The sequence below is a fragment of the Leucoraja erinacea genome, chromosome 3, assembly GCF_028641065.1.
Source record: "Leucoraja erinacea ecotype New England chromosome 3, Leri_hhj_1, whole genome shotgun sequence".
NCBI lineage: Eukaryota > Metazoa > Chordata > Chondrichthyes > Rajiformes > Rajidae > Leucoraja > Leucoraja erinaceus.
In genome coordinates this window covers 37,233,014-37,259,938 of record NC_073379.1, presented here as the reverse complement: position 1 = coordinate 37,259,938, position 26,925 = coordinate 37,233,014, and the positions used below count along the sequence as shown (strand labels likewise).

General features: G+C 42.8%; 1 protein-coding gene and 1 long non-coding RNA gene across 2 annotated transcripts in view; one reads left to right on the top strand and one right to left on the bottom strand.

The window, feature by feature from the left end:
• hsdl2 (hydroxysteroid dehydrogenase like 2) overlaps positions 1 to 26,925 on the top strand; it is a 127,956-nt gene that overhangs the window by 49,385 nt on the left and 51,646 nt on the right. The window contains exon 4 of the mRNA XM_055632435.1: positions 4,225 to 4,339. Coding sequence (XP_055488410.1) covers positions 4,225 to 4,339 — 115 coding nt within the window. The remainder of the gene's footprint in view (positions 1 to 4,224; positions 4,340 to 26,925) is intronic.
• Positions 16,432 to 24,925, bottom strand: LOC129695461 (uncharacterized). The gene is made up of 3 exons (XR_008723164.1): positions 24,772 to 24,925; positions 19,224 to 19,316; positions 16,432 to 18,390 (listed from the first exon to the last, which is right to left on the bottom strand). It is a non-coding gene; the product is annotated as an uncharacterized LOC129695461 (long non-coding RNA).

Genomic DNA, 26,925 nt, shown 5'->3' with positions numbered 1-26,925 from the left:
CTGCTGACCGATGTCTCTCTCGCCAATCGGCGCCCTCGATCATCAGTCCTACCCCAACTTTTAATAGATTTTTTTCACCAAATTTCAAAATCCAGATTACATAACATGGAAGTCCCCCCCCCCCCCTTCCCCCTCCCCTCCGCGGGATTTCCGCCCCATGCTTCTTGGCAAACTGTAACCTGGCCATCCTATTTTTGCAGCTAACCAACAACTTGCAGTGTTGCCCCTGTATTTTTGTTCTTGAAGTCTTCAACTGACAGTGGTCATTGACAAATCCACACCTGACTCCTGAAGAGTGTTTCTGATCTGTCGGACAGGTGTTTGGGGATTTTTCTTTATTATAGAGAGAATTCTTCTGTCATCAGCTGTGGAGGTCTTCCTTGGCCTGCCAGTCCCCTTGCGATTAGTAAGCTCACCAATGCTCTCTTTCTTCTTAATGATGTTCCAAACAGTTGATTTTGGTAAGCCTAATGTTTGGCTGATGTATCTAACAGCATTATTCTTGTTTCTCAGTCTCATAATGGCTTCTTTGGCTTTCATTGGCACAACTTTGGTCCTCATGTTAATAAACAGCAATAAAGGTTTTCAAAGGTGATGGAAAGACTGGAGGAAAGACTAGGTGCTGAGAGCTCTCTTATACCTGCATTAAATAGGCAATTAAACACACCTGAGCAATTACAAACGTCTGTGAAGCCACGTGTCCCGAACATTATGGTGCCCTGAAATGGGGGGACTATGTATAAACACAGCTGTAATTTCTACATGGTGAAACCAAAATGTATAAAAATGGTCTTTAATAAAATCTGACAATGTGCACTTTAACCACATGTGAGTTTTTTCTATTACAAATCTGAAATTGTGGAGTACAGAGGCAAATAAATAAATGATGGGTATTTGTCCCAAGCGTGATGGAGGGCACTGTATATTGGGTACATTTTAAAATTTGCATTCTCCTTGCTCATCTATGTTGTTAGGACACCAAATGTTTGATTCGTGTATTGGAAAAATTGGTACTTTTATGTTGACTTGACATGGAGTTGATTGGAATGTGATACGTGAATATTTTGACTTCATTTGTGGTTTAACCTCTTGGAGTGCAAGGATCGTCTCAAGCCTTCCACTGAAGATGGTACTGTTGCTAATTTCATGGCATCAGTTTTTCAGTACAGGTTTGAGCCCTCGCTGGGGCTCGCTGGAGGGGAGCGCTCCGTTTCGCTGGCCCGGGGCTGCCGGCAGCCTGAAGCCGCGGTCTGCAGAACTCCAGCTGGTGCGGCGTCTACAGCCCGCGATCCCTCGTGGGGGACCCGGGGGAAGAAGAAGCCATCACTGCCGGCCCGCGGCCAACTTCTACCGCGGGGCCGGCATGGACTTACCATCACCCCTGGAGGGGAGCTTCGACCATCGGCCCTGCGGTCTGCGGTGCTTCTTGCTGCGGCGCTGCGGGAACCTTAAATCTTCGACCGCCGGCCTGCGGCCTACACCAGCCTGAAGCCGCGGTCTCCGGTGGGGAAGAGCCGATCCTGGACTTACCTTGACTTTGACTTTGTCCCTTACCATCTGGACGCCCGCAGCAACGGCTGCGGAGGTGGAGGTCCCGACCACGGGGGAAAATGGAGGAGGTCTGACCAAGCTCTGTGCCTTCCACCACAGTGATGAATGCTGTGGGGGATGTTTGTGTAAAATGTTTATTGTGGTTGTGTGTTCTTTATTACTGTACCGCTGCTGGCAACCCAATTACCACCGACCCTGGTTGTGTGGCAAATAAAATTCTATCTATCTATCTTCTATCTAAATGAGGAGCATAAAATCAACCGCTGGAGGAACTCAGTGGGTCAAGCAGCTCTGGAGGGAAATGGACAGTCGATGTTTCAGGTTGGGGCCCTTCCTCCATTCCAGAGGAATGGCCTCGACCCTAAATATAGATTGTCCCATATCCCTCCACAGCTGCTGCCTGATCTCCTGAGTTCCTCCAGAAACTTGGTTTTGTCCAGATTCCATCTGTATTCTCTGTCGCCTCCAAGAACGAAGTTAGTTCTTGTTCTTATGCCCATCCTGTCTACACCATTTTTCTTTGCTTCTACTTCCAAAAAAAATGACGTAAGTACTCCAGCAACAAAAATGAAATATTTGTTTTATGCAGCACCTTTAATGTAGTAAATTGTTCCAAGATGCTTCACACAATTGTTCGAAGCTGCTTTACAGCAGGGGAGCCTAAAATGTATTATATTTGAACTGTTGTAATGTGCCAAGTCAGTGAAGAGAAAATCAAACACAGGAATAGATAGCAACCAAGGTTAATCTCTTGTTACACAAAAAAGCTGGAGAAACTCAGCGGGTGCAGCAGCATCTATGGAGCGAAGGAAATAGGCAACGTTTCGGGCCAAAACCCTTCTTCAGACTGATCGGGGGCGGGGGGGGGTGGGGACAAGAAAGGGAAAAGGAGGGAGTAGCCCGAAGGCTGGGGGATGGGAGGAGACAGCAGGGGGGCTGAGGAAGGGGAGGAGACAGCAAGGACTAACAAAATTGGGAGAATTCGATGTTCATGCCCCCGGGGTGCAGACTCCCCAAACGGAATATGAGGTGCTGTTCCTCCAATTTCCGGTGCTGCTCGCTGTGGCCATGGAGGAGACCCAGGACAGAGAGGTCGGAGACGGAGTGGGAGGGGGAGTTGAAGTGCTGAGCCACCGGGAGGTCAGCTTGGTTATTGCGGACCGAGCGGAGGTGTTCGGCGAAACGATCGCCCAACCTCCGCTTGGTCTCACCGATATAGATCTGCTGACATCTAGAGCAGCGGACGCAATAGATGAGGTTGGAAGAGATGCAGGCTACTCCTCCTTTTCCCTTTCTTGTCCCCACCCACCCCCGCCCCCGATCAGTCTGAAGAAGGGTTTCGGCCCGAAACGTTGCCTATTTCCTTCGCTCCATAGATGCTGCTGCACCCGCTGAGTTTCTCCAGCTTTTTTGTGTAACCTTCGATTCTCCAGCATCTGCAGTTCCCTCTTAAACAAGGTTAATCTCTTCATGATTTATAGCCCAGAAGCCACAGTGCTCACCGGGACCACACAGTGTGCAGTAACTTTTCACAAAACGCTGTTTTGTAGAAGTTTTGTATATTGGAATTTACACGAGAGTATTTGAGACGCAAGTTCTTGCCTTAACCATAATGGGCTGGTTTGTGTTTGAACTGGCCAGCCGCCCATGTTTCCTATCCATGTCATCCCTGCATCCACACTAACCTTTTGCGTCCCACAGGCTCAATTAAGTCTTGCTGCTGCATCCGTCCTGCAAAGTGGAGTGCTCCGCCAGTAACAACTCAGGATCGGTGGTGAATCCCAAGACCCCACCTGCGATAGGCCCTGATAGCTTTTGACAGCTCGCACTACAAAAGTCTTTTTATCTGTTTCTAGGTGTCTCTGAAATATTTGAGAATAATTGAAATAGATGTACAGAATTGTTAAAAATATTTTACACAATTGTTTTAAAACAGATATAACTGATATTGTTTAGATAAAAACAACTTCAACCACAATTTCGTATTTGTATCTAGATTGACTACTTCTTTGAGACAAGGTGACACACAGATTCGAGGATGGCCAAACTCCTCAGCGTTGCATGAATCCTGTGCCTCTGGACTCAGTGGCAAGTCCATTGGTTTTATGATGCTGTTCTCTCTGGAACTGCTGGTTGAAAAGAAACACAATTTGGCCTCTTGTCCCCGAACCTCTGCATCAATTTTCATCACCTGCTCACCCTCTCTGTCTTTCCACATTTTATCACTGGCTGCTTTGTTCATTTTGTTTCTCAGTTTCTGATTATTGGCCTTGACTCCACTTGTGTGTGAGGTTTGTTGATCCAAACAAGATTGGCTCCTGCTTAATCTCAGCATATACAGTTTCCGTTCAGTTTACTGACATAGTTTTGGGTTTTCCTATGTTGTTGGGGCTAGTAAAGGCAATTCCACAATCATATTGAATTTTTCACATTCCTGACACTGAGCTAATGTGTCTGAATTATAGATAATAATAGATTACTCCGGACAAAAGAGGATCAGTGCTCTATGTAGCTCTTTGTGTGAACAATGATTTAGGAGAGCATTGGTGGTCATTGTGGACTTTACCCCTGCAAGTCGCAACTTCTCCTGAGTGGTGGGTAAAATGTCTGATGGATTGCAAAAAGCTGGAACTGTCACGTAATAGATTATTAACTGTATTTTTTCCCCCGCAGGCATAGATATTTTGATAAATAATGCAAGTGCCATAAATCTGACTGGTACACTGGACACGCCGATGAAGAAAGTGGACCTCATGATGAGTGTCAACAGCAGGGGTACCTACCTAACGTATGTACTGCATGGATCACACTATGATCATTCAATGCTTACACTGGGTGCTGGCATGTATGTGTGGGAAGTCTGTTTGGTAAGGTAAAGATCATGTGCTATGATTTGAGAGAGTGACAATTATGGTTAATTTTACAACAAGCTAGGTTTTTCCATTGTGCTTTTAATATGGTAAAGTGTTCCAAGGCATTTAACTTGAGCAAAAATTGAAACCAAAATGTAACGCTGCTGCATGTTTGGGCAAATGGTCAAAAGCTAATAAAAGGGTTGAATTTTAACAATAATTTTTGATAAAGGAAGAGGTCAATTGGTCAGGGAAGGAATTCTAGGTTTTGTACCTTGACATTTGGAGGTGTTGCCAATGATAGAGAGATAGCATCAGGTTGCACAAAGAGCCAAAGTTAGAAGAATGTACTTGGAAGGTTTTCAAGCTGCACAAGGTTACAAGGAGGGGTAAAGCCTTGGACGGATGTGGAAACAGATGTTTTTAAATTTCATGGCCAGCTATGATTTTGAATTGATTTTGAATCAGATTTCTTTATATGAACATTAATAAAAAATCATACCAGATTATGTGTGAGAAGGAACTGCAGATGTTGGTTTAAACTGAAGATAGACACACAAAGCTGGAGTAACTCAGCGGACAGGCAGCTGCTCTGGAGAGAAGGAATGGGTGACGTTTCAGGTCGAGACCCTTCGTCTGAAGAAGGGCCTCGACGGAAACGTCACCCATTCCTCTCCAGAGATGCTGCCTGTCCCGCTGAGTTACACCAGCTTTTTGTGTCTATCATACTAAGTTATGTCTATCTTTGATAGAAGGGAAATAATTATATTCTCTTTTTCTGTGACCTTGGTTAGGTAGACAGTTTATAATCTTCTGTTTATGCTCCTTTAATGTCTGTGCAGAAGACAGATTACAAATAATAGACACAAAGAGCTGGAGTAACTCAGCGGATCAGGCAGCATCTCTGGAGAAAAGGAGTAGGTGACGTTTTAGGTCGAGACATTTCTTCAGGCCTGAAACATCACCTATTCCTTTTCTCCAAACGTGTTGCCTGACCCGCTCAATGACTCCACCTTTTTGTGTCTATTTTTGGTTTAAAATAGCATCTGCAGTTCCTTCCTACACAGATTACAGATACTTGATTTGCTTAATTAACGTCGAAAACCACATTCAAACTCCCAACATAGTCCCAGTTCTTTAACACTGTGCTCCCTGTTTATCAGTATTTATAGACTGGTTTCATTTGTGGTTGACTTAAGCATATGTTGCATTTGCTTACTCTTGGAGAGCAGGGCAGTGCAGTTTCCTTGGTATTAGGCTTCAACCCATGTTTTTGTTGTGCTCATAATTAGTGTGAGACTTTATGTCTCAGCTGCAATGTCTCTGTGTGGATGTTGTTTACATTCCATGATGGCTGATCCATCAAGTGCGTGGAGGAAGCAGAACGCTCTAAACTACACTAAACATTTTTACTGCTGCTGAATCAATAATTTATATATATTCAGCATCACCTCTTTATTTTTATGGTCAGTCCCTGTTTAGAAAGTCCAGCACCCTGTATCCTTACTTTGACAAAAAAAGTGGATATTCCTCTTTCAGAATTGTATAACTCTAATTCTTTTACCTTCAACATTGTAATTTCTGAAGAAACAAGGAACTGTAAATTTCTGACTTTCCGCAGAATTCTACAGATTTCTGAATCTCTTTCATCCCCGCCACCCCCCCCTCATAATTTATTGCAAGGAAACAAAATTATTTTTTCCCCTCAAGCTATTCACCTCATTCTTTGGTATTACGCAGAAGAAGAGGCTCATTTTCTTATCCTCTGAAGGAAAGAAGATCTCGTATCTTTGTCCCACTTTTCGCACATCCGGGTTTTGAAGTGTTGAAGTGACAGGAAACACAGCGGCCAATTTGTAGACGGGTTGACAGGCGACAATGGTGTACCAGGAAGAACATCTATGCTTTTGTTGTAAATGGTGCCACAGGATCTTTGTGCACCTGTTGAATTGGATGGGGTCTTGATTTATAGTTGCTGACAAAAGACAACCTTCCGATAGCGCAGGATCGCTGAGCAAGAATGTCAGTCCAGATCTTTGTGTTCTAATCTGCTGATGTGGTACTTCTGACTTGGAGAAAGCATGTGGCAAATCAAGTGTGCACTGCTGGCATTGAAGCGGATGGAGTATCATTGCTACTTTTTTGCTCCCTAGTGTATTCCATTAGAGTCAGTTATTGATGCATTGCAGGAGAGATGAAGACCATTTGAGTGGCTGATCCCAGTAAAGTGAAATCCCGGGTTCCACTCTTGCTGCAGGTTGTCACACACTGCTTGAATAAATGATTTTTCACACTGATTCGTTTGACAACCACTCAGTTAAAGCTATCTCGTTGCTCCATAATTCCTTGAGGATTTTCTTTATTTCTTTATTAGAAGATATATATTGTGCAATATATGGCAGAGGCTGGATGAACACACGAGGGATAAAAGAAAATAAGTCTATTAGAGCATTTTACCTTGCTCCTTAAATGCAAGTTGAAATACTCTATTAATGCCATTGGTAAAATTAAACTTAGCTCATCATCTCTGACTAAATGACTATGAAATATTTTGGATTCTCCTGCATTTTGATAAACGTTAGGTGTCTGAAAGCTTCTGAAGAAAAGCAGTGTCTGTGGTGGTCAGTTAGAATAGAATAGAATATGTTTATTGTCATTGCACAAAACTGAGCAACGAAATTCCATTTGCTTCTCCTCTGTTAAAAGAAATACAACACGACACCAATGCACATATGTACAGTTAATAGTAGAATATAAATACATTTTTAAAAGAGATTAAAAGAATTTAGCGGTATTCCTCGAAGTTACTTCTTGCTTCCCAGTGTTCACTATTGGAGTTAAGCTCTTTTATCGCACAATGGTAGAAACTATTTTTTAGTCTACCAGTGCGAGCCTGCAGAGGCCTGAATCGCCTCCCGGAGGTTCCTCTCTCCTCTTCCTCCTGAAGTCAATGACAAGTTATTTTGTCTTTGATGGGTTTAGTACCAGGTTGTTTTTGGTACACCAGACGGTCAGTTTTTGGACTTCATCCCTGTTATTCCTCCATGCACAAAGTAACCTCTACCTTAAAGACAATTACATCAAATTAGTTTAAATCTCTTTGAGTAGTGGCATTTGACAAAGTTTTCTCTCAAAGCTTTATGATAATTCTCATGTCAATTCACATCCAAGTTCTAAGAATAATTACTCATATTTGCTAACTTCAAAGCAAAACAAGCGACCCATCCCTCAAGGCCAAGGATGTGTGTGTGTGTGTGTGTGTGTGTGTGTGTGTGTGTTGCAAATATATCCTAAGGACTGTCAAATTTTCCATGATAGTTGTTTTCTTGCATACTGAGCAAAAACTCACTAGCTTCTTTCACTGTGGAGAATTGCCTTTTGGCATTGGTATTTATTTTTCTTTCTCTGATTCGCCTATGAACGTAGAAAGAACGCTTCTGGCTGCAGTGTGGAATTTGAACTATTGTTGAGACTTGTTCCAACAAGGTAGCTCCTGTTGTAAAACAGCTGTTGCAGGATCTTGACAAAATGTTCCTGCACTTTGGTCTCCTGGCAGAATGGAAGCATTTGGAATAACTTCACAATCGCATGCAGCAAATAAAGTAACAAGGAAACACTGCTTACCCTGTCACTGCATGGTTTTTACTTGCTGCAAGACTGCAGAGAGCAGAACTTGTGAGAGCACTGAAATCCTCTGCAATGATTCGAACGCTTAAGAAATAGGTTCACTGCTCAATGCTGGTCTGTGTAGTTTTGATATGAGTAATCTGGTCTTCGTGAGAGAGGTGGCTTTAAGTGTGGGAAAGTGTGTAATTTACTCTCATGTATCTGCTGATTTTTCTGTAACACTGTCTTGAATACATTCCAGAAGCATAGCACTCCAACAAAGATAATTCTACTGGGTAAATAAAACTTTCCCCATTTTAGTAGTAACTGCTGGACTGTTATACTTGTAAAAACAAAACTGTTCTATAAAGCACAAATCATTTTATGCATTTCAATGTGATTCCCTCTCATTCTTTTGGAGAAGTCAACCATTTTACTCAATCTCCCTGCAAAATATGTTCCCCTTCTCCCAAAACTCAGTTTAAGGCAGTCATGTTCATAGTGGGGGCTGCTACCCTCTATAGGTCACTGGATGTTTATAAAATGGATTACTGTCTCAGCGTCTTGAAATAAACACTGGTATTGGGTAAAAATAGTGAAACTTTTTAAATGGGTTGCCTGCAAAAATGTTTGGAAATAAAAGGTCTTATGAATACTTTGCACTCATATTGAGCTATGTGTATTTTTCTGGGATAAGAGGATCTTAGTTGCACCTTGTGCTTAATATTTAGACACATGGAACTGCAGATGCTGGTTTACAAAAAAGTGCTGGAGTAACTCAGTGGGTCAGGCAGCCTCTCTGGAGAACATGGACAGATGTATTTTTGGATGAGGGTCCTTCTTTAGTCTGATTAAGGGTCTTCACCTGAAATGTTGCTCATCCATGTTCACCAGAGATGCTGCCTGACCTACTGAGTTACTCCAGCACTTTGTCATTTTTTTGTACTTAATATGTGTCTGATCAAGGTATTGCATCATTATAGTTAGAGTATTTTTATACTTTAGCCCTTTTATAGTAAAGTTCAACACATAATTTACTTTCCCAATTGCTGACTTACCTATGATTCTTAAAAAAGGACTATCGGGACTCTTATGTAGACTAACTTTCCCAGTCTCTGACATTTTCAAAAAATATACTCTTTTGCCTTTTTTGTATCTAAGGGGAGAATGTTTGAGAATCCATCAAATATACCCATTTAATTAGCGTATACGTTCCTACACAGTATCATGTCCACTTAAATTTTACTTTTCCCACCAGGTTTTGTATTGTCAGATTATTTGGATAAATTGTACCAGTTCCCTTATCTAAATCATTGATTTAAACTGCAAATAGCCCAGTGACATGAACTGATCCCATTTGTACTTTATTGTCAAAACCTGTCAAACTTAAAATGCGTATTTAAGTCTGAATATTTTCAGCCCATTACTCAAATCCTAATCTATGCCAATATGTTACCCCAATCCTTTTCAAGAAAAACTGTGATATTTTTTGTAACCGAAGGCTTCTCTGAAAATGGAGATGATGGTGATTGACAAGTATTGGAAGAGATGATACAGTGAAAGTTCACTTCTCTTCCCTGAGCCAAACAAATACTGGGCGGCAAAGTGGCATAGAGGTAGAACTGCTGCCTTACTGCGCCAGAGACCGGCGTTTGATCCTGAGTGCAGGCGCTTGTCTGAACAGAGTTTGTATGTTCTCCCTATTATGGTTGTAGCATTATGTCTTTGCATTATTCAGTTCTAAGTGCAACATGATGCAACCAATAAAAAATTGTCATCAGGACGAAGGCAGTATTGGGTGTGCTTCCCACATCCTTTTTCTGGAGGCTTGTATATCGTGTCCCGGTGGATGCACATGAAGTGGAAGATGGCTTGGGTACCTGCATGAGTGCAGGTGCTGGGTGCAACGACATCAAGAGCATCTCACATCTGCTGACCAGGTTTTTGCCTGCAATCGAGAGGTGGTGCAATTCCATATTCCCAATTTTTGTTTTACATTGGCCATCTGCTCCAGCCAGTTTCTTGTAAGAGCTCCAGCTCCCCCGCCTCGGATCCCCAGCGCTTTACAATGATGGGAATAAGTGCCATGATTAACTCTGAGCTACCGAGGCCAGTTCAAGCTGCTGACGGATGCTGAACAACCTGTGGCTCAAGAAGAGGACGGCAATGTCATCCAGTATTTCTACTGCCAATGAACATCCTTTCAGGATTTGTAGTAGTGAAATTGTTAATTGAAATCTAGAACGACTAAACCCATTATTTAAGTGACAGTGAATTCAACAGTGACAGTTGTGTGGGTTTTAATTATATATGAATACATTTCCTCCCTCTAGTTTAGTACAATCCCACCATTTTGCATACCTCGTTAATTGAAAATAAATGTGTAAATCATTAGGATATTAGGAATGGGAAGAGCGAGAGGTTGGGCGAAACCTCCTCCAACAAATTTTTGCCACACAAAGTGACGTGACAAAGTGGTGGAAGAGACACAAGCTGAAAATGCTTGAAACACTTCGTGGGTCAAACAGCATTTATGGAAGGAGAGACTGTTTCAGTTTGAAGATCTTCATCAGAACTGGGAAAGAGAGAAAATAGGTAGGATATGTGCATTGTTGTGCAGGGTTGTGTAAAATGCCCAGCAGATCAGGCAGTGTGAGCAGGGAGAGAAAAATAGAGTTAATATTTCAAATGGATAAGCTCGACTGAAGCTGGCTAGTTTTGATGAAAATCAGAGAAGATGTTTATCTGAAATTGTTGAATTTGTAATTGTCTCCTGAAGGCCCATTGTACCCAGAAGAAAGATGAGCTGCTGTTTCTCGAGCTTATGTTGGGCATTGCTGGAACACTGCAGAATAGCAGAGACAGAGGTCAGATTAGGATGAAGAATTGAAGCGACAGGCAAATGGAAAGTCAGGGTTATCCCGCTGACTGAGCACAGGTGGTCTGCAAAGTATTTTACCAATCTGTGTATGAAGGAACTGCAGATGCTGGTTTAAATCAAAGATAGACTCAAAATGCTGGAGTAACTCAGCGGGACAGGAGAGAAGGAATGGGTGACGTTTCAGGTCAAGACCTTTCTTCAGACCAATCTGTGTTTGATTTGTTTTTGATTTGATTTGAAAACTCCAGCGTCCAGAGCCACCAATGATGCAGCAGTTTAAAATAGTTCTTGTCCAAGGGGCCAGAGCTGGAATAATGGTTTTGAAGGGAGGATTTTAAAATGTGGATAGAAGTTTTAAAATTGAGGCTGTGCAGAGCATGCACCTTGGATAAATGAACATGAAAGGAGAGATGGGTAAATGTTGCAATGCAAGTTTTTTCTTTGTAGTAATTTTGAGTATATGGAGAGAAAGGGATAGAAAGTTAGAACCCTGGCAAGGGAGGAGTGGAAAGCTTTTAATATCATAGTCATACAGCACAGAAAGAGGCCATTTGGCCCATTGATTCATGCCAACCAAGATGCCCCATCTTAGCTCCTCCTACGTGGCTCATTTCGCTCTAAATCTTTCCGATCCATGCACCTGTCAAAAGTCTTATAAATGTTGTTATTGTACCTGCTCAACTGCTTCCACTGGCGTCTTATTCAATATCCTCACAACCCTCTATGTGAAAAGTTGCCTCTCGGGTTCCAATGAAATCGATCCCCTCTGGCCTTAAACCTTATGCCCTGTAGTTCTTGACTATGATCGTGACCATGTGCATTCTCTGTGCAAAGTACTTACGATACAGAGGAATTATATATCATAACAAGTACTTTAATCTGTAAACATACAGAGACCATTGAGATGAGTACTTTAGGCTCAGAATCGTAAGTTAAAACTAAAAAACAACATGACTGCCCGCATGTCCATGAGGTGGTGGTAGTGTGGAAAACCTGGCACAGAGGGAGCGTTCTCTGTGGAAAGCAGACAGGGGAGGAGATGGGAAGATGTGGCCAGTGGTGGGATCCCGTTGGAGGTGGCGAAAATGTCGGAGGTTTATCTGTTGTATGTGACGGCTGGTAGGGTGTAAGGTAAGGACAAGGGGGACTCTGCCCTTGTTACGAGTGGGGGGGATGGTGAATGAGAGCAGGGTTACGGGGTATAGAAGAGACCATGGTGAGAGCCTCATCTATAGTTGAAGAGGGGAACCCCCATTCCCTGAAGAATGAGGCCATCTCCGATGCACTGGTTTGGAACACGGCTGATGTATGGCGCCCTGCTTACGGTTCCAGGGGACTTCATCCCGGCGGCATGTGGACATCAATAACCGCCCACGACCATGCTGACGCACCTCCGTGAGAAGGTGGGCACGCTTTCCCAGTCCCAACGTACCAACATGGTCTCACAACCACGTACATCCCACCTGACCTCCAGGACTGCCAGTACGTCTTCCTTCGCCGAGATTCCCACCATACACCACTGCAAAAGCCTTACGAGGGACCCTTTAGAGTACTGCAAAACGATGCCACGCCTTTCATCATCGACTTGGGTGGCAGACACGAGTCTGTCTCTGTGGACCGTCTTAAGCCGGCACACTTGGACATTGACCAACCATTGCAGGTGGCACAACCCCGCCGCATCACGACCAAACCCACCCTCAACTTAACCAGCTGCAACCCCGACCACAGGAGACACGTGCACAAAATTATATGTTTCTATAAGATCCCCCTCATCCTTCTAAACTCCAGTGAATACAAGCCTAGTCTCTTCAATCTTTCCTCATATGACAGTCCCGCCATCCCAGGGATCAATCTCGTGAACCTACGCTATACTGCCTCAATCACAAGGATGTCCTTCCTCAAATTAGGAGACCAAAACTGTACACAGCTGTACTCTCAGATCTGGGTCTCTGCGCATCCCTCTGCAATTGGATCCTTGACTTCCTCATCCACAGACCACAGACTGTTCATATTGGTGGAAATGTGTCAGCCTCTAGAACAATCAGCACGGGAGCACCTCAAGGCTGCGTGCTCAGCCCCCTGCTATACTCATGACTGCGTAGCCGGTCATAGTGCAAACTCCATCATCAAGTTCACTGACGACACCACTGTTGTGGGACGTATCTCTGATGGAGATGAGTCAGAGTATAGAAGTGACCAAATGGTGGCAGCACAATAACCTGGACCTCAACACCAACAAAACCAAGGAACTGATTGTGGACTTTGGAAGGGGTAGGATGGGGACCCACAGTCCCGTTTATATCAAAGGGTCGATGGTGGAGAAGGTCAAGAGCTTCAAATTCCTTGGAATGCATATTTCTGAAGATCTCTCCTGGTCTGTGAACACTGATGCAATTATAAAGAAAGCACATCAGCGCCTCCTACTTCCTGAGAAGATTATGGAGAGTCAGTATGTCAAGGAGGACTCTCTCTAACTTCTACAGGCGCACAGTAGAGAGCATGCTGACCGGTTGCATCATGGCTTGGTTCGGCACCTTGAGCGCCCAGGAGCAGAAAAGATTACAAAAAGTAGTAAACACTGCCCAGTCCATCACGGCTCTGACCTCCCTACCATCGAGGGAATCTATCGCAGTCGCTGCCTCAAAAAGACTGGCAGCATCATCAAGGACCCACACCATCCCGGCCACACACTCATCTCCATGCTACCTTCAGGTAGAAGATACATGAGCCTGAGGACTGCAACATCCAGGTTCAGGAATAACTACTTTCCCACAGTCATCAGGCTATTAAACTCAACTGAAACAAAACTCTGAACATTAATAAACCATTATCTGTTTATTTGCACTTTATCTGCTTATTTATTCATGTGTGTATATATTAATATAATGGTACTAGACTAAGTGGGACCCGATGGGTCCCAGCATCACACGGGAGGGCGGGTCACCCAACGCAATATTCCACCTCTCCACCAATTCCAATATTGGTGGGAGGTGGGGGGGGGGGGGGGGGGGGGGCTTTCTCTTCTGCTAGTTTGTACTATTTGTTATTTGTTGATCACACACACCCTACACCTCACACAGCCACTCACACGCGCACACACACACAGTCACACACACACACACACACACACACACACTCATTCACACACACACACACACAGACACATTCACACACACACACACAAACACACACACACACACACACAGACACACTCATTCACACACACGCACACATACACACTCATTCACACACACACACACACACTCACACACACATACACATACACAGACTCATTCACATGCACACACACACTCATACACACACACGCACACACACACACACTCATTCACACACACGCACACACACACACTCATTCACACACGCAAACACACACACACATACACATACACAGACTCATTCACATGCACACACACACTCATACACACACTCATTATCGCACACACACACAGACTCATTCACAGACACACATACACAGACTCATTCACTCACATACACTCACCCAATACTAAAATGCCAAGTAACTTCAGAATGTGTTGAATATACAGTGTGTAAAACAAATGTTTAAAGCCTCCTATTGAGGTTGCTGGTGCTGAAGCAAAAGCGTGCTTTAAATAACATCCAACAAACACACTCACCATAGACAGAGCAGTCAGCTCTCTTGAATTATTCAACGGCGCCTGCACTCGGAGCCATCTTGACGTCACCTTCTCGCTTCTCGCCACGAACCGGAAATGACGCACTCAGCGCCAGCATGCCGCTAACCGGCAATTACGTCATTGGCGCCATCTTGCAACCAAGCGAAAATCACAGAATGAGCGCCAATTTTGAAATTAAACACAGTCCTGATCTAATAAAATGTTTATTCACGCTTTATCCATCTGAAAACCGTTGCAAGCAAGCCCTTTAAAAGTCAAGCCAATTGGACAAAAACACGTTGCAAGCCAACAAAACACGTTTGCTGAAAGCCCTTTAAAAAGCCAACCCAATTGGGCAAAAACACTTTGCAAGCCAACAAAACACATGTGCTGAAAGCCCTTTAAAAAGCCAACCCAATTGGGCAAAAACATTTTGCAAGCCAACAAAACACATTTGCTGAAAGCCCTTTAAAAAGCCAACCCAATTGGGCAAACACTTTGCGAGCAACAAACACATTTGCTGAAAGCCACATCCCGAGGACTCACAGTGGAGTACATGTGCGTTCAGTGTAATTCGCAGCTCAGAGAGCCGTGATACTCACGCTTCCACCCTCTGGCAGAGACTGAGTGAGCCATGACACTTCCGAGTTTTATAGTCCCTCCCCCCTGCCGCCAGCGGGGGCAGCAGAGAGAATGACAAACATTTTTTTAAATGCTCATATCTCTCTGATTTTTCATCGATGGGCCAATTTCTCCGGTCCAGTCTGGCGGAGGGGGACTCTGAGCGAGGTGGCCAAAAATGACGGCTGTAAGTGGCGGCGTTCTCTCGGAAATCACATCACAGTAAGTCAAAAGCGGTTAAGATCTTAGTTTTAGTAATATAGATATTGACACACTGATCTGTTCTGTATTCATGCCTACTATATTCTGTTATGCTGAAGCAAAGTAAGAATTTCATTGTCCTATCTGGGACACATCACAATAAACTCTCTTGAATCTTGAACCTCTTCAGTAGCTTCATTCTTCGTTCTTTTCACCAGAAATTATGATGCCAAAAAATGATGGAGAATTTTAAGTGAGAATAATGCTCCACAGCACTTAGTAGATAAATTGAAAATAATCCATGCGAAAATGAACAATAACAATCCCTACAAATTAAAATATGACCCGACTATTCAAAAACAAAATTCAATTAATTACTTTCTGTCTGTAATCTGAAGATCGCCACTTACCCTCAACCAGTCACAGCAATTTAATTTTGCATGATCTCAGATCACAAATTTACACTTAAAAATCATAATTTCAAGTAAATACAGAGGTGCTTTATGAATAAATTGAAGTAGTAACAATCTGTTAACTCTTAGCCTGAATCAGCATTTGAACACTACCTCACTCCCTTTATTGTGGGAGTTATTTTCCCACGAAAGGAAAGGAGGGAGAAGGAGTCAGTGGGAGGATGGTGAGCGAACAAGATCAGGGAGAAATGCCATATCTTGAAAGTCTGTGTTTTAATTTCTGGTTAGGATTACTAAAACAAGCCCACTTGTTGTTTATTAACATCAGTGAGGCTTATAATAAAATCTCCATAACAGATGAATTGTGGTTGAATGTTTAGACAGAATAAATTCTAGTGTTTCTGTTTGTTCTAATTTCTCCAAACAATATAAAATCATGATGCAAAAAGTAATGGAGAATTTTAAGTGAGAATAATGCTCCACAGCACTTAGTAGATAAATTGAAAATAATCCATGCGAAAATGAACAATAACAATCCCTACAAATTAAAATATGACCCGACTATTCAAAAACAAAATTCAATCAATTACTTTCTGTCTGTAATCTGAAGATCATCACTTACCCTCAACCAGTCACAGCAATTTAATTTTGCATGATCTCAGATCACAAATTTACACTTAAAAATCATAATTTCAAGTAAATACAGAGGTGCTTTATGAATAAATTGAAGTAGTAACAATCTGTTAACTCTTAGCCTGAATCAGCATTTGAAAACTACCTCACTCCCTTTATTGTGGGAGTTATTTTCCCACGAAAGGAAAGGAGGGAGAAGGAGACAATGGGAGGATGGTGAGCGAACAAGATCAGGGAGAAATGCCATATCTTGAAAGTCTGTGTTTTAATTTCTGGTTAGGATTACTAAAACAAGCCCACTTGTTGTTTATTAACATCAGTGAGGCTTATAATAAAATCTCCATAACAGATGAATTGTGGTTGAATGTTTAGACAGAATAAATTCTAGTGTTTCTGTTTGTTCTAATTTCTCCAAACAATATAAAATAACACAGTTAAACGTTGCCTGAACGACTTTATTAAATCATTAGAAACAACATGTCTAAGCAGAGACAATCACAGTGGTGCAGCAGCTCCACACTGCCCCAGCGGCCCGGGTTTGATTCTGGCCTCTGGTGCCGTCTCTGTGGATTAAGGATGAGGTTTCAGGATATTTGAGAGCACGTGATAAAATATGCCAAAGTCTGCATGGCTTTGTGAAGGGGAGATCTTGCCTGACAATCTGTTGGAATTCTTTGAGGAAGTAATGAGTAGGATAGACAAAGGAGAGTCAGTAGATGTTGTTCACTTGGATTTTCAGAAGGCCTTTGACAAGGTGCTGCAAGTAAGGCTACTGAACAAGATAGAAGCCCATTTCACTAGAGGCATGGTACCAGCATGGGTAGAAGATTGTCGGGATAGTTAAGGGCCTGTCCCACTTTCACAACCTAATTCACGACCTTTTTTACTCGTGGACATTTTTTATCATGTTGAAATAACGCCCCGACCTACTTGATGCCACGACTACCTACGACTAGCATCACGACATACCTACGACCTACCTACAACCTCCTATGACCTCGTGACGGCCACGCTGCGAGTATGAGTCAAGGGCAAACTCGGCAGAGGTCGTGAAAGTGGGACAGACCCTTTATCTGTATAATGGCAAGTTTGTAGAGGATAACACCAGAAGGAAGTCTTCAGACAACATTTTGAGTTGGGACTCTTCGTCACACATCAGCAGTGTGTTTTTTGCTCAGGAATCCAGCATCTGTAGTCTCTTGTGTGTCTATTTCAAAGCAATCGCATTTTGCCCCATCCTTCCAGCTATTAATAGAGCTCTGCATGGATGTCTTCATAATTTGGTAACCTTTTATCCAATCTGATTCAGAGCAGCAACTGAAATGACCCAAGATAATGCTTTGATTTTAATTTGTTTTCATCAGTCTATTCAGAGGGGTTTGCCTCCACTTTGCACAGTTTCTCACCCACCTTGATCTCATCACAGGACATGGGAGTTTATTATTTGGAAATTGCTGGCGTAAACATGAACAATGATATAGTTTAGTTTAGATATACGGCGCGGAAACAGGCTCTTTGGCCCACCGAGTCCGCACCGACCAGCGATCCCCGCACATTAACACTCTCCGACACACATTAGGGAAAATTTTCCATTTATACCAAGCCGATTAGCCTACAAATCTGTACGTCTTTGGAGTGTGGGAGGAAACCGAAGATCTCAGAGAAAATCCACATGGAAAACGTACAAACTCCGTACAGACAGCACCCGTAGTCAGGATCAAACCCAGATCTCTGGCTCTAATTGCTGTAAGGCAGCAACTCTACCACCATGCCGCCAAGTCTGCTAAAAGATAAAAAGCAGTGAAGCAGTTAATTTAGTATGATTTGGTTTATTCCACTGACACATAAACACATAGGAATTTAAGATGAGTGCATTGCATGGGTGGTTTTAAAATACTGATGGCAGATGATATTCAATTCTCCATTGCCAGCATTTTCTATTCATTCTGCAGCACTTCCTGGTAGTGTTGAAATCCCTGTAAACATGTCAGAATTTTATGCATTAATTAAATGCAACTGAGAAGCATAAACAAAAATAAAGTAAAATGTTGATTGAAGGCTTGTTCCATACAAATACATACATTTCCTATATTTCCTTTTCACTTTTGAGTGTATTTTGTCAGCTGCCTTGGCTTATTTCACATTGTTATTCTTCCACATTTAATTTTGTGAAAGGAATTTAAGAGTTGGGTCTGCCTGTGAAGTCTGGTCATGTCACCAGCCCCGGAGGTTGACGATCTAAAGTAGCCCGCAGTTGTCCGAGAAGTCAGCCTTCTGAACCCATGAATAGGTTCTGCAGACCTAAGACCCTTTGGGACACAAGCAGTCAGTGAGTGATGGGCAGAGGTAGCCAAAGCTGAATATTGTGAGAACAGAATCCATTGCCAGGCGATACAGACCCCCAGTTGGAGGGCAGTGGATGAAATGTCAGCTGTATCATAGGGTGTAGGCCATATTATAAGAGGCAGAAATGCCAGCTTATCCTGGTCACACCACATCAGTCAGAAACTGAGAATTCTTTTTCCAATTTATAAGTATCCAACTTTGAGTCATATGGCTCAGAAACAGGCCATTCAGTCCAATGTGCCCATGCCTACCAAGGTGCCCCGCTACATCAGTCCCATCTGCCCATGTTTGGCCCATATTCTTCTAAACCTTGCTATATCCATGAACCTGTTCAAATGTCTTTTGAATGTTGTTATAATATGGGAGAGAGAGAGAGAGAGAGAGAGAGCGGGAGAGAGAGAGAGAGCGTGAAACAGAAAGAGCAAAAAAGAAAAACGGAAAAAGAGTAAAAAGAGGGACCTACCTTATCAAATTCTTTCCATATTTTACGATCTCTTTTGAGCCAAGAAGAACAAAAATGCAGAATACTGGAAATACTCGGCAGGTTAGGCAGCATCTGTTGAGATGGATACAGGATCAACATTGCAGGTTTATGACCTTTCATTGGTCATTCCTCTTTTGATAAGAAAGTAGCCTGATCTTACACAGGAAAAGTAGAAACAATAAACTGCAGATGCTCGCTTACCAAAAAAAAAAACACAAAGAAGGGTCTCGACTCAAAATGTCACCTATTTCTTCTCTCCAGAGTTACTGTCTGACCCGCTGAGTTACTCTGGCATTTTGTGTCTATCTTCAGTTTAAACCAGCATCTGCAGTTCCTTCCGACACAAAGACACAAAGTGCTGGACTAACTCAGCAGGTCAGGCAGCATCTCTGGAGAACATGGTTCTTCAGACGGATTTTGTTGTGAGGGGGTGGGGAGGGGAGCTGGAAGAGAGGAGGGCCACGGCAAAGCCTGGCAAGTGATAGGTGAATACAAGTGAGAGAAGTTTTTAATAGGCAGATACCTATCTGTTTATTGAAAACTCCACTCACCTGTATCTATCAGTTGTGGCCCCTCCTCTCACAGCTTTCTCTCCCCCCAGTCAGTCTGAAGAAGGATCCCAACATAAATAGACACCTGTCCATGTTATTCAGAGATGCTGCCTGACCCGCAGAGTTACTCTAGCACTTTGTGCCATTTTTAAAGGAAACATAGAATAGGGCAGAGCCATTCACCTCAGAAGGGGACTACAGTGCATTCAGACTGTATTCAGACCCCTTCACTTTTTCCACATTTTGTTACATTACAACCTAATTTTAAAATTGATTAAATTCTTTTTTTTTATCATCAATCTACAATGTCCCAGAATGAAGAAGCGAAAACAGGTGTTTAGAAAATTTTGCAAAGTAATTAAAAATAAATAACTGAACTATCACATTTACACAAGTATTCAGGCCCTTCGCTATGACACTCAAAATTGAGCTTAGGTTCATCCTGTTTCCATTGATTATCCTTGAGATGTTTCTCCAACTTGATTGGAGTCCACCAGTGGTAAATTAAATTGATTGGACATGATTTGAAAGGCACACACCTGCATATATAAGGTCTCACAGTTGACAGTGCATGTCAGAGCAAAAACCAAGCCTTGAAGCCGAAGGAATTGTCCGTAGATGTCCGAGACAGGATTGTGTCGAGACACCGATCTGGGGAAGGGTATAAACAATTTCTGCAGCATTGAGATCCCGAAGAGCACAGTTGCCTCCATCATTTTTAAATGGAAGAACTTTGGAACCACTAGGACTCTTCCTGGAGCTGGCTGCCCGACCAAACTGAGCAATCGGAGAAGGGCCTTAATCAGGGAGGTGACCAAGAACCTGATGGTCACTTAGACAGAGCTCCATTGTTCCTCTGCAGAGATGGGAGAACCTTCCAGAAGGGCAACTATATCTGCAGCACTCCACCAATCAGGCCTTTATGGTAGAATGATCAGATGGAAGTCACTCCTCAGTAAAAGGCACATGACAGCCCGCTTGGAGATTGCCAAAAGGCATGAGAAACAAGATTCTCTGGTCTGATTAAACCAAGATTGAATTATTTGGCCTGAATGCCAAGCGTCACGTCTGGAGGCAACGAGGCACCGCTCATCATCTGGCCAATACCATACCTAAGGTGAAGCATGGTGGTGGCAGCATTATGCTGTGGGGATGTTTAGAATCTCAATCTCTCAATTCTCAATCTCTCTAGAATTTAGGAGATTGAGAGGGGATCTTATAGAAACTTACAAAATTCTTAAGGGGTTGGACAGGCTAGATGCAGGAAGATTGTTCCCGATGTTGGGGAAGTCCAGGACAAGGGGTCACAGCTTAAGGATAAGGGGGAAATCCTTTAAAACCGAGATGAGAGGAACTTTTTTCACACAGAGAGTGGTGAGTCTCTGGAACTTTCTGCCACAGAGGGTGGTTGAGGCCAGTTCATTGGCTATATTTAAGAGGGAGTTAGATGTGGCCCTTGTGGCTAAGGGGATCAGGGGGTATGGAGAGAAGGCAGGTACGGGATACTGAGTTGGATGATCATATTGAATGGCGGTGCAGGCTCGAAGGGCCGAATGGCCTACTTCTGCACCTAATTTCTATGTTTCTATGTTTATCGGAGGCAAGAACTGGGAGACTAGTAAGGATCAAAGGAAAGATGAATGGAGCAAAGTACAGAGATCCTTGATGAAATCCTGCTCCAGAGCGTTCTGGACCTCTGACTGCGGTGGAGGTTCTCTTTCCAACAGGTCAACGATCCTAAGGACACAGCCAAGACAAGGCAGGACTGACTCTGTGACAAGTCTGTGAATGGCCTCGTCTGGCCCAGCCAGAGCCCGGATTTGAACCTGATCGAACATCTCTGGAGGGACCTGAAAATAGCTGTGTTTCGACGCTCCCCATCCAACCTGACAGAGCTTGAGAGAATCTGCAGAGAAGAATGGGAGAAATGACCCAAATACCTAAGAAGACTTGAGGCTGTAATCACTGCTAAAGGTGCCTCAACAAAGTACTAAGTAAAGGGTCTGAATACTTATGTAAATGTGATATTTCAGTTATTTATTTTTAATTACTTTGCAAATATTTTGAAACACCTGTTTTCATTTTGTTATTATGGGGTATTGTGTGTAGATTGATGATAAAAAAAAAATGAATTTAATCCATTTTAGAATAAGGCTGTAACATAACAAAATGTGGAAAAAGTGAAGGGGTCTAAATACTTTCTGAATGCACTGTATGTGGCTGATCATGCTGGTCCTGGCTACCAATTCACAAAGAACACTGTGGACCGAGGAATAACATCATTGTGAAAATAATTCCCTTGTGTTTCTTTACCACTACTTCTGCAAACATATGCTTTATATTTCTCCTGAATTATCTCTTTGGTTAAAAAAAAATGCACAACAACGTCATCAGATTTACTGGGCCTGTGCATTTGGCATTCCTTTCAAGGTCATCAGGCCAATGCACATGAAAGTTGTTACTGCATAAATCTCTGTCTTCTGGTGCAAAGTGGGGGGAAACAGCATGTGAACCCAAAGTAATACTTGAAAGGAGGTAACCCCCCTTCCACCACCACCTCCTCCCCTCCATCAAGTTGTACTGATCTGAGGATGGAGAACTAGTCTCCCCTTCAATTCCTTTGGCAGTTTATAAGAATATAAACTGGAAAGCACCTGTGGTGAACTATTTTTCGATGTGCCCGAGCCTCATGTATGTGACTTAGAAAGTGAAGTGATCCACTTTAACTTGGGTATGTCTTGGAAAGCTTTACACATACTGTCAGATAAGGGGACGGTACAACCCTGGCTTCCAGCACACCCTCAGTTGTAATTGTTCCACCATTGCTGGCTTGTTCCTTTAACATCTCAGGCCAGGAACTCTGTGAATGTCTCCTTGAACCTTCATGACTCTCTACTTTCCCACCCTCATTGGCATTGGTTCAAATATGACTCACAACAAATTTTCTAGCCAAAGCTATCAGTTGGAACTTGCTGCGTGCAAATTAGCACACTATGCTCAACTTCGTAAGTACCCAATTGCATGTAGAGATCTATGGAATATCTTGAAATCAGGTTCTTTATACAGTGCCCTCCATAATGTTTGGGACAAAGACTCATCATTTATTCATTTGCCTCTGTACTTCACATTTTGAGATTTGTAATATAAAAAATCACATGTGGTTAAAGTGCACATTGTCAGATTTGAATAAAGGCCATTTTTATACATTTTGGTTCCACCATGTAGAAATTACAGTTGTGTTTATACATAGTCCCCCCATTTCAGGGCACCATAATGTTTGGGCCACATGGCTTCACAGGTTTTTGTAATTGCCTCCTTAATGCAGGTATAAGAGAGCTCTCAGCACCTAGTCTTTCCTCCAGTCTTTCCACCACCATGGAAACTTTTATTGCTGTTTATCAACATGAGGACCAAAGTTGTGCCAATGAAAGTCGAAGAAGCAATTATGAGACTGAGAAACAAGAATAATACTGTTAGAGGCATCAGCCAAACCTTATGCTTACCAAAATCAACTGTTTGGAACATCATTAAGAAGAAAGAGAGCACTGGTGAGCTTACTAATCGCAAAGGGACTGGCAGGCCAAGGGAGACCTCCACAGCTGATGACAGAAGAATTCTCTCTATAATAAAGAAAAATCCCCAAACACCTGTCCGACAGATCAGAAACACTGTTCAGGAGTGTGGATTTGTCAATGACCACTGACCGCAGAAGACTTCATGAACAGAAATACAGAAGTTACACTGCAAGATGCAAATCACTGGTTTGCTGCAAAAATAGGATGGCCGGGTTACAGTTTGCCAAGAAGTACTTAAAAGAGCAACCACAGTTCTGGAAAATGGTCTTGTGGACAGATGAGATGAAGATTAACTTGTATCAGAGTGATGGCAAGAGCAAAGTATTGAGGAGAGAAGGAACTGCCCAAGATCCAAAGCATACCACCTCATCTGTGAAACACAGTGGTGGGGGTGTTATGGCCGGGGCATGTATGGCTGCTGAAGGTACTGGCTCACTTATCTTCTTTGATGATACAACTACTGATGGTAGTAGCATAACGAATTCTGAAGTGTATAGACACATCCTATCTGCTCAAGTTCAAACAAATGATTCAAAACTCATTGGCCGGCGGTTCATTCTACAGCAAGACAACGATCCCAAACATACTGCTAAAGCAACAAAGGAGTTTTTTAAAGCTAAAAAATGGTCAATTCTTGAGTGGCCAAGTCAATCACCCGATCTGAACCCAAATGAGCATGCCTTTTATATGCTAAAGAGAAAACTGAAGAAGACAAGCCCCAAAACAAGCATAAGCAATACAGGCCTAGCAGAGCATCACCAGAGAAGACACCCAGCAACTGGTGATGTCCTTGAATCACAGACCTCAAGCAGTCATTGCATGCAAAGGATATGCAACAAAATACTAACATGATATTGCTGTGTCCCAAACATGATGTTGCCATGAAATGGGGGGACTAGGTATAAACACTGCTGTAATTTCTACATGGTGAAACCAAAATGTATAAAAGTGGCTTTTATTAAAATCTGACTGTGCACTTTAACCACATGTGATTTTTTTTCTATTACAAATCTCAAATTGCGGAGTACAGAGGCAAATAAATAAATGACGAGTTTGTCCCAAACATTATGGAGGGCGCTGTAAATGCAAATCTTTGTTTTATTTGATTGATCATCAGTTGTGACTTGGTGCCAACATTTGTCTGTAACTTGTCTGCCAAGTGTTTCATGGTACTCAAAGTACTTTATGGAAGCATGTGGAGGTAATAAGTATTTAACCCAAATACTTTTAGACAAGTATGACGTGAAAAACTATTTTTTTAAACGTAAGTTTAAAATATCTTCCAAACTCATAAAAAATTGTAGTCAATACATTTTAAAAAGCTGGTGTATTATTAAATATATTGCAAGAGATTTTTTAATAATTAATAAAATATGGTGGAAAACAATCTGATTGCATTACCTTGGAAATGTTGTACAGTTTGAGATTATCAGTTTAATCATAGTTATCGTCTCATGAACTGAGCATCAGAGCTTTTACCAAGGCCTGCCCAAACTCATTTCCTCTTACTGCTTCACACTGTTTGTGCTTCCTGCCACGTACGTGACCATTTAATTAAAGCTGAATTTCTGAAGAGGAAATAAAAACGGAGAAGCAAACACAGTGCCTTTCGATTTGAAAGCAAGGTCAAATTTGAGGCTGCAGTTCTTTTTATGATAAACTTGTTTTTGTAAAAATGTATAAACTTAAGAATTATTTTCAAGTTCAAAGATTAGAGGTTAAACATTGAGCATGACAGACCACCTACCCAGAAAGTACTTCCAGTTAACTACTAATGCAGCATGTAATTCAATCAAAACTTACTGCCATGTTGCGTTTATTTTGTAGTTGGGATTGTGAGAAGTAGTTGCCACGGCTGGCATTATTGTAATTCTCTGATACTCTTGTAAGGTCTTTGGGGACTTGATCAGCTGAAGTCTTTGTGATGAAGATGCTGCCATGACATTTTGAAGTAGGAAATTACAAGATCGTTGGCTCAGTGGGTAAAGAATAGATGTACTGTGAATGATGCATTTATTGGGAACTGAAACAATTTTTCATTTACAGTCTCAATATTTTATTTTATAATGGTAATACTGTAGATCTGTTGGTAGATTCAGACTGCTCACACAAGACTATTAGTGGTTTTTTAATTACTACATGATATATTAAATTATATTTATGTTGTTCATCTTCTTCCTGATTTTCGGGGTACTTTTGTTTGTAGTGTTACTTAGGATGTTGTCGTCGCTTTTGTCTCTTTTTTTCTCATTGACTTATTCTCTCAATCCTATAATTTCCTGTCTAGGTTTTTTTCGTTGAGAGGTCGCTCTGTGATTCTTATTTTGCACCAATTTAGTTGCCCAAATTGTCTACAGTCACACCTGCAACAAGCTTGCACAAAATATTGATCATTTTGTAGATGGTTTGTTGGCTCCGTCATTTCTCTGCGTGAGCTGTTCCCTGTCTCCATTCCTGCTATCAGAGGATTGCAGTGTTGCTCCTTTTCAGGTAGGTTGTCAACAAATGGATAACCAGGCTGCAGGTGTGGGGATCAGACAAGAACGGAACTCACTATCAAAACATGGAGGGGACGGGGGACACAATGTTTTGGCGGCCGCGCATGCATGCGCACACTCACATACGCGCGCGAGGCTTCGGAAGCTCAATCCAGCGCTAAATGCAGCTCAACTGCCTGTCTCACCAGGTTAACTAACAGCCCTGTCTGGACTGACGGGACACCAACGATGCTTCTCCGTGCTGGCAATATTTCCCGCAAGTCCAGGCAGGTTAACCTGGCGGGGATGTCACCCACCTCTCAAAACATGGGGGGGACGTGTCCCCTCTGACCCCCCCCCCCCCGGGTTTTCCGCCCCTGGGATCAGAGATGGCTTTTACTGTGCTGAGGAACTCGCACATCTCGTAGCTGTCAGCAATCAGCAGCACCTCTTGGACCCTACTCATCCACTGTGTGTTCTTTAGGTCAAGGGTTTTCTACTGGATCTCTTCCTTCCTCACTGAGAGTCGAGAACAAGGGTGAACTCATCAGGATCAGGGAGGCAGTCAACTTTTCAAAAACCTCCTCAACTGCCATCTTGCCCTTTGACACTATCCCACAGAAACCTCGTCCGGTCATCCTAATGCTCCTGACGGACATGATGTTGAGCAGACAGTGCTCTGCTCAAAGATGGCAAGAGCTTGAGAGCTGATGTTATCGCCACTGAAATCCTAGAACTCAGTCTCTCTCTCTCTCTCTCTCTCTCTCTCTCTCTCTCTCTCTCGCTCTCGCTCTCGCTCTCGCTCGCTCTCGCTCTCGCTCTCTCTCTCTCTCTCTCTCTCTCTCTCTCTCTGGAGAAACGCAGCGGGGCCGAAACGTTGTCTATTTCCTTCGTTCCATAGATGCTGCTGCACCCGCTGAGTTTCTCCAGCATTCGCGTGTGTGGGTGGGGGGGGAGAGACATAAGGCAGCCTGAAGAATGGGTCGCCTGTCCATTTCCCTCCGTACATGCTGCCTGGCCCGCGGAGTTCATCCATTCATGCCTGTGTGAGAGGGAGGGAGAGAGAGAGAGAGAGGCA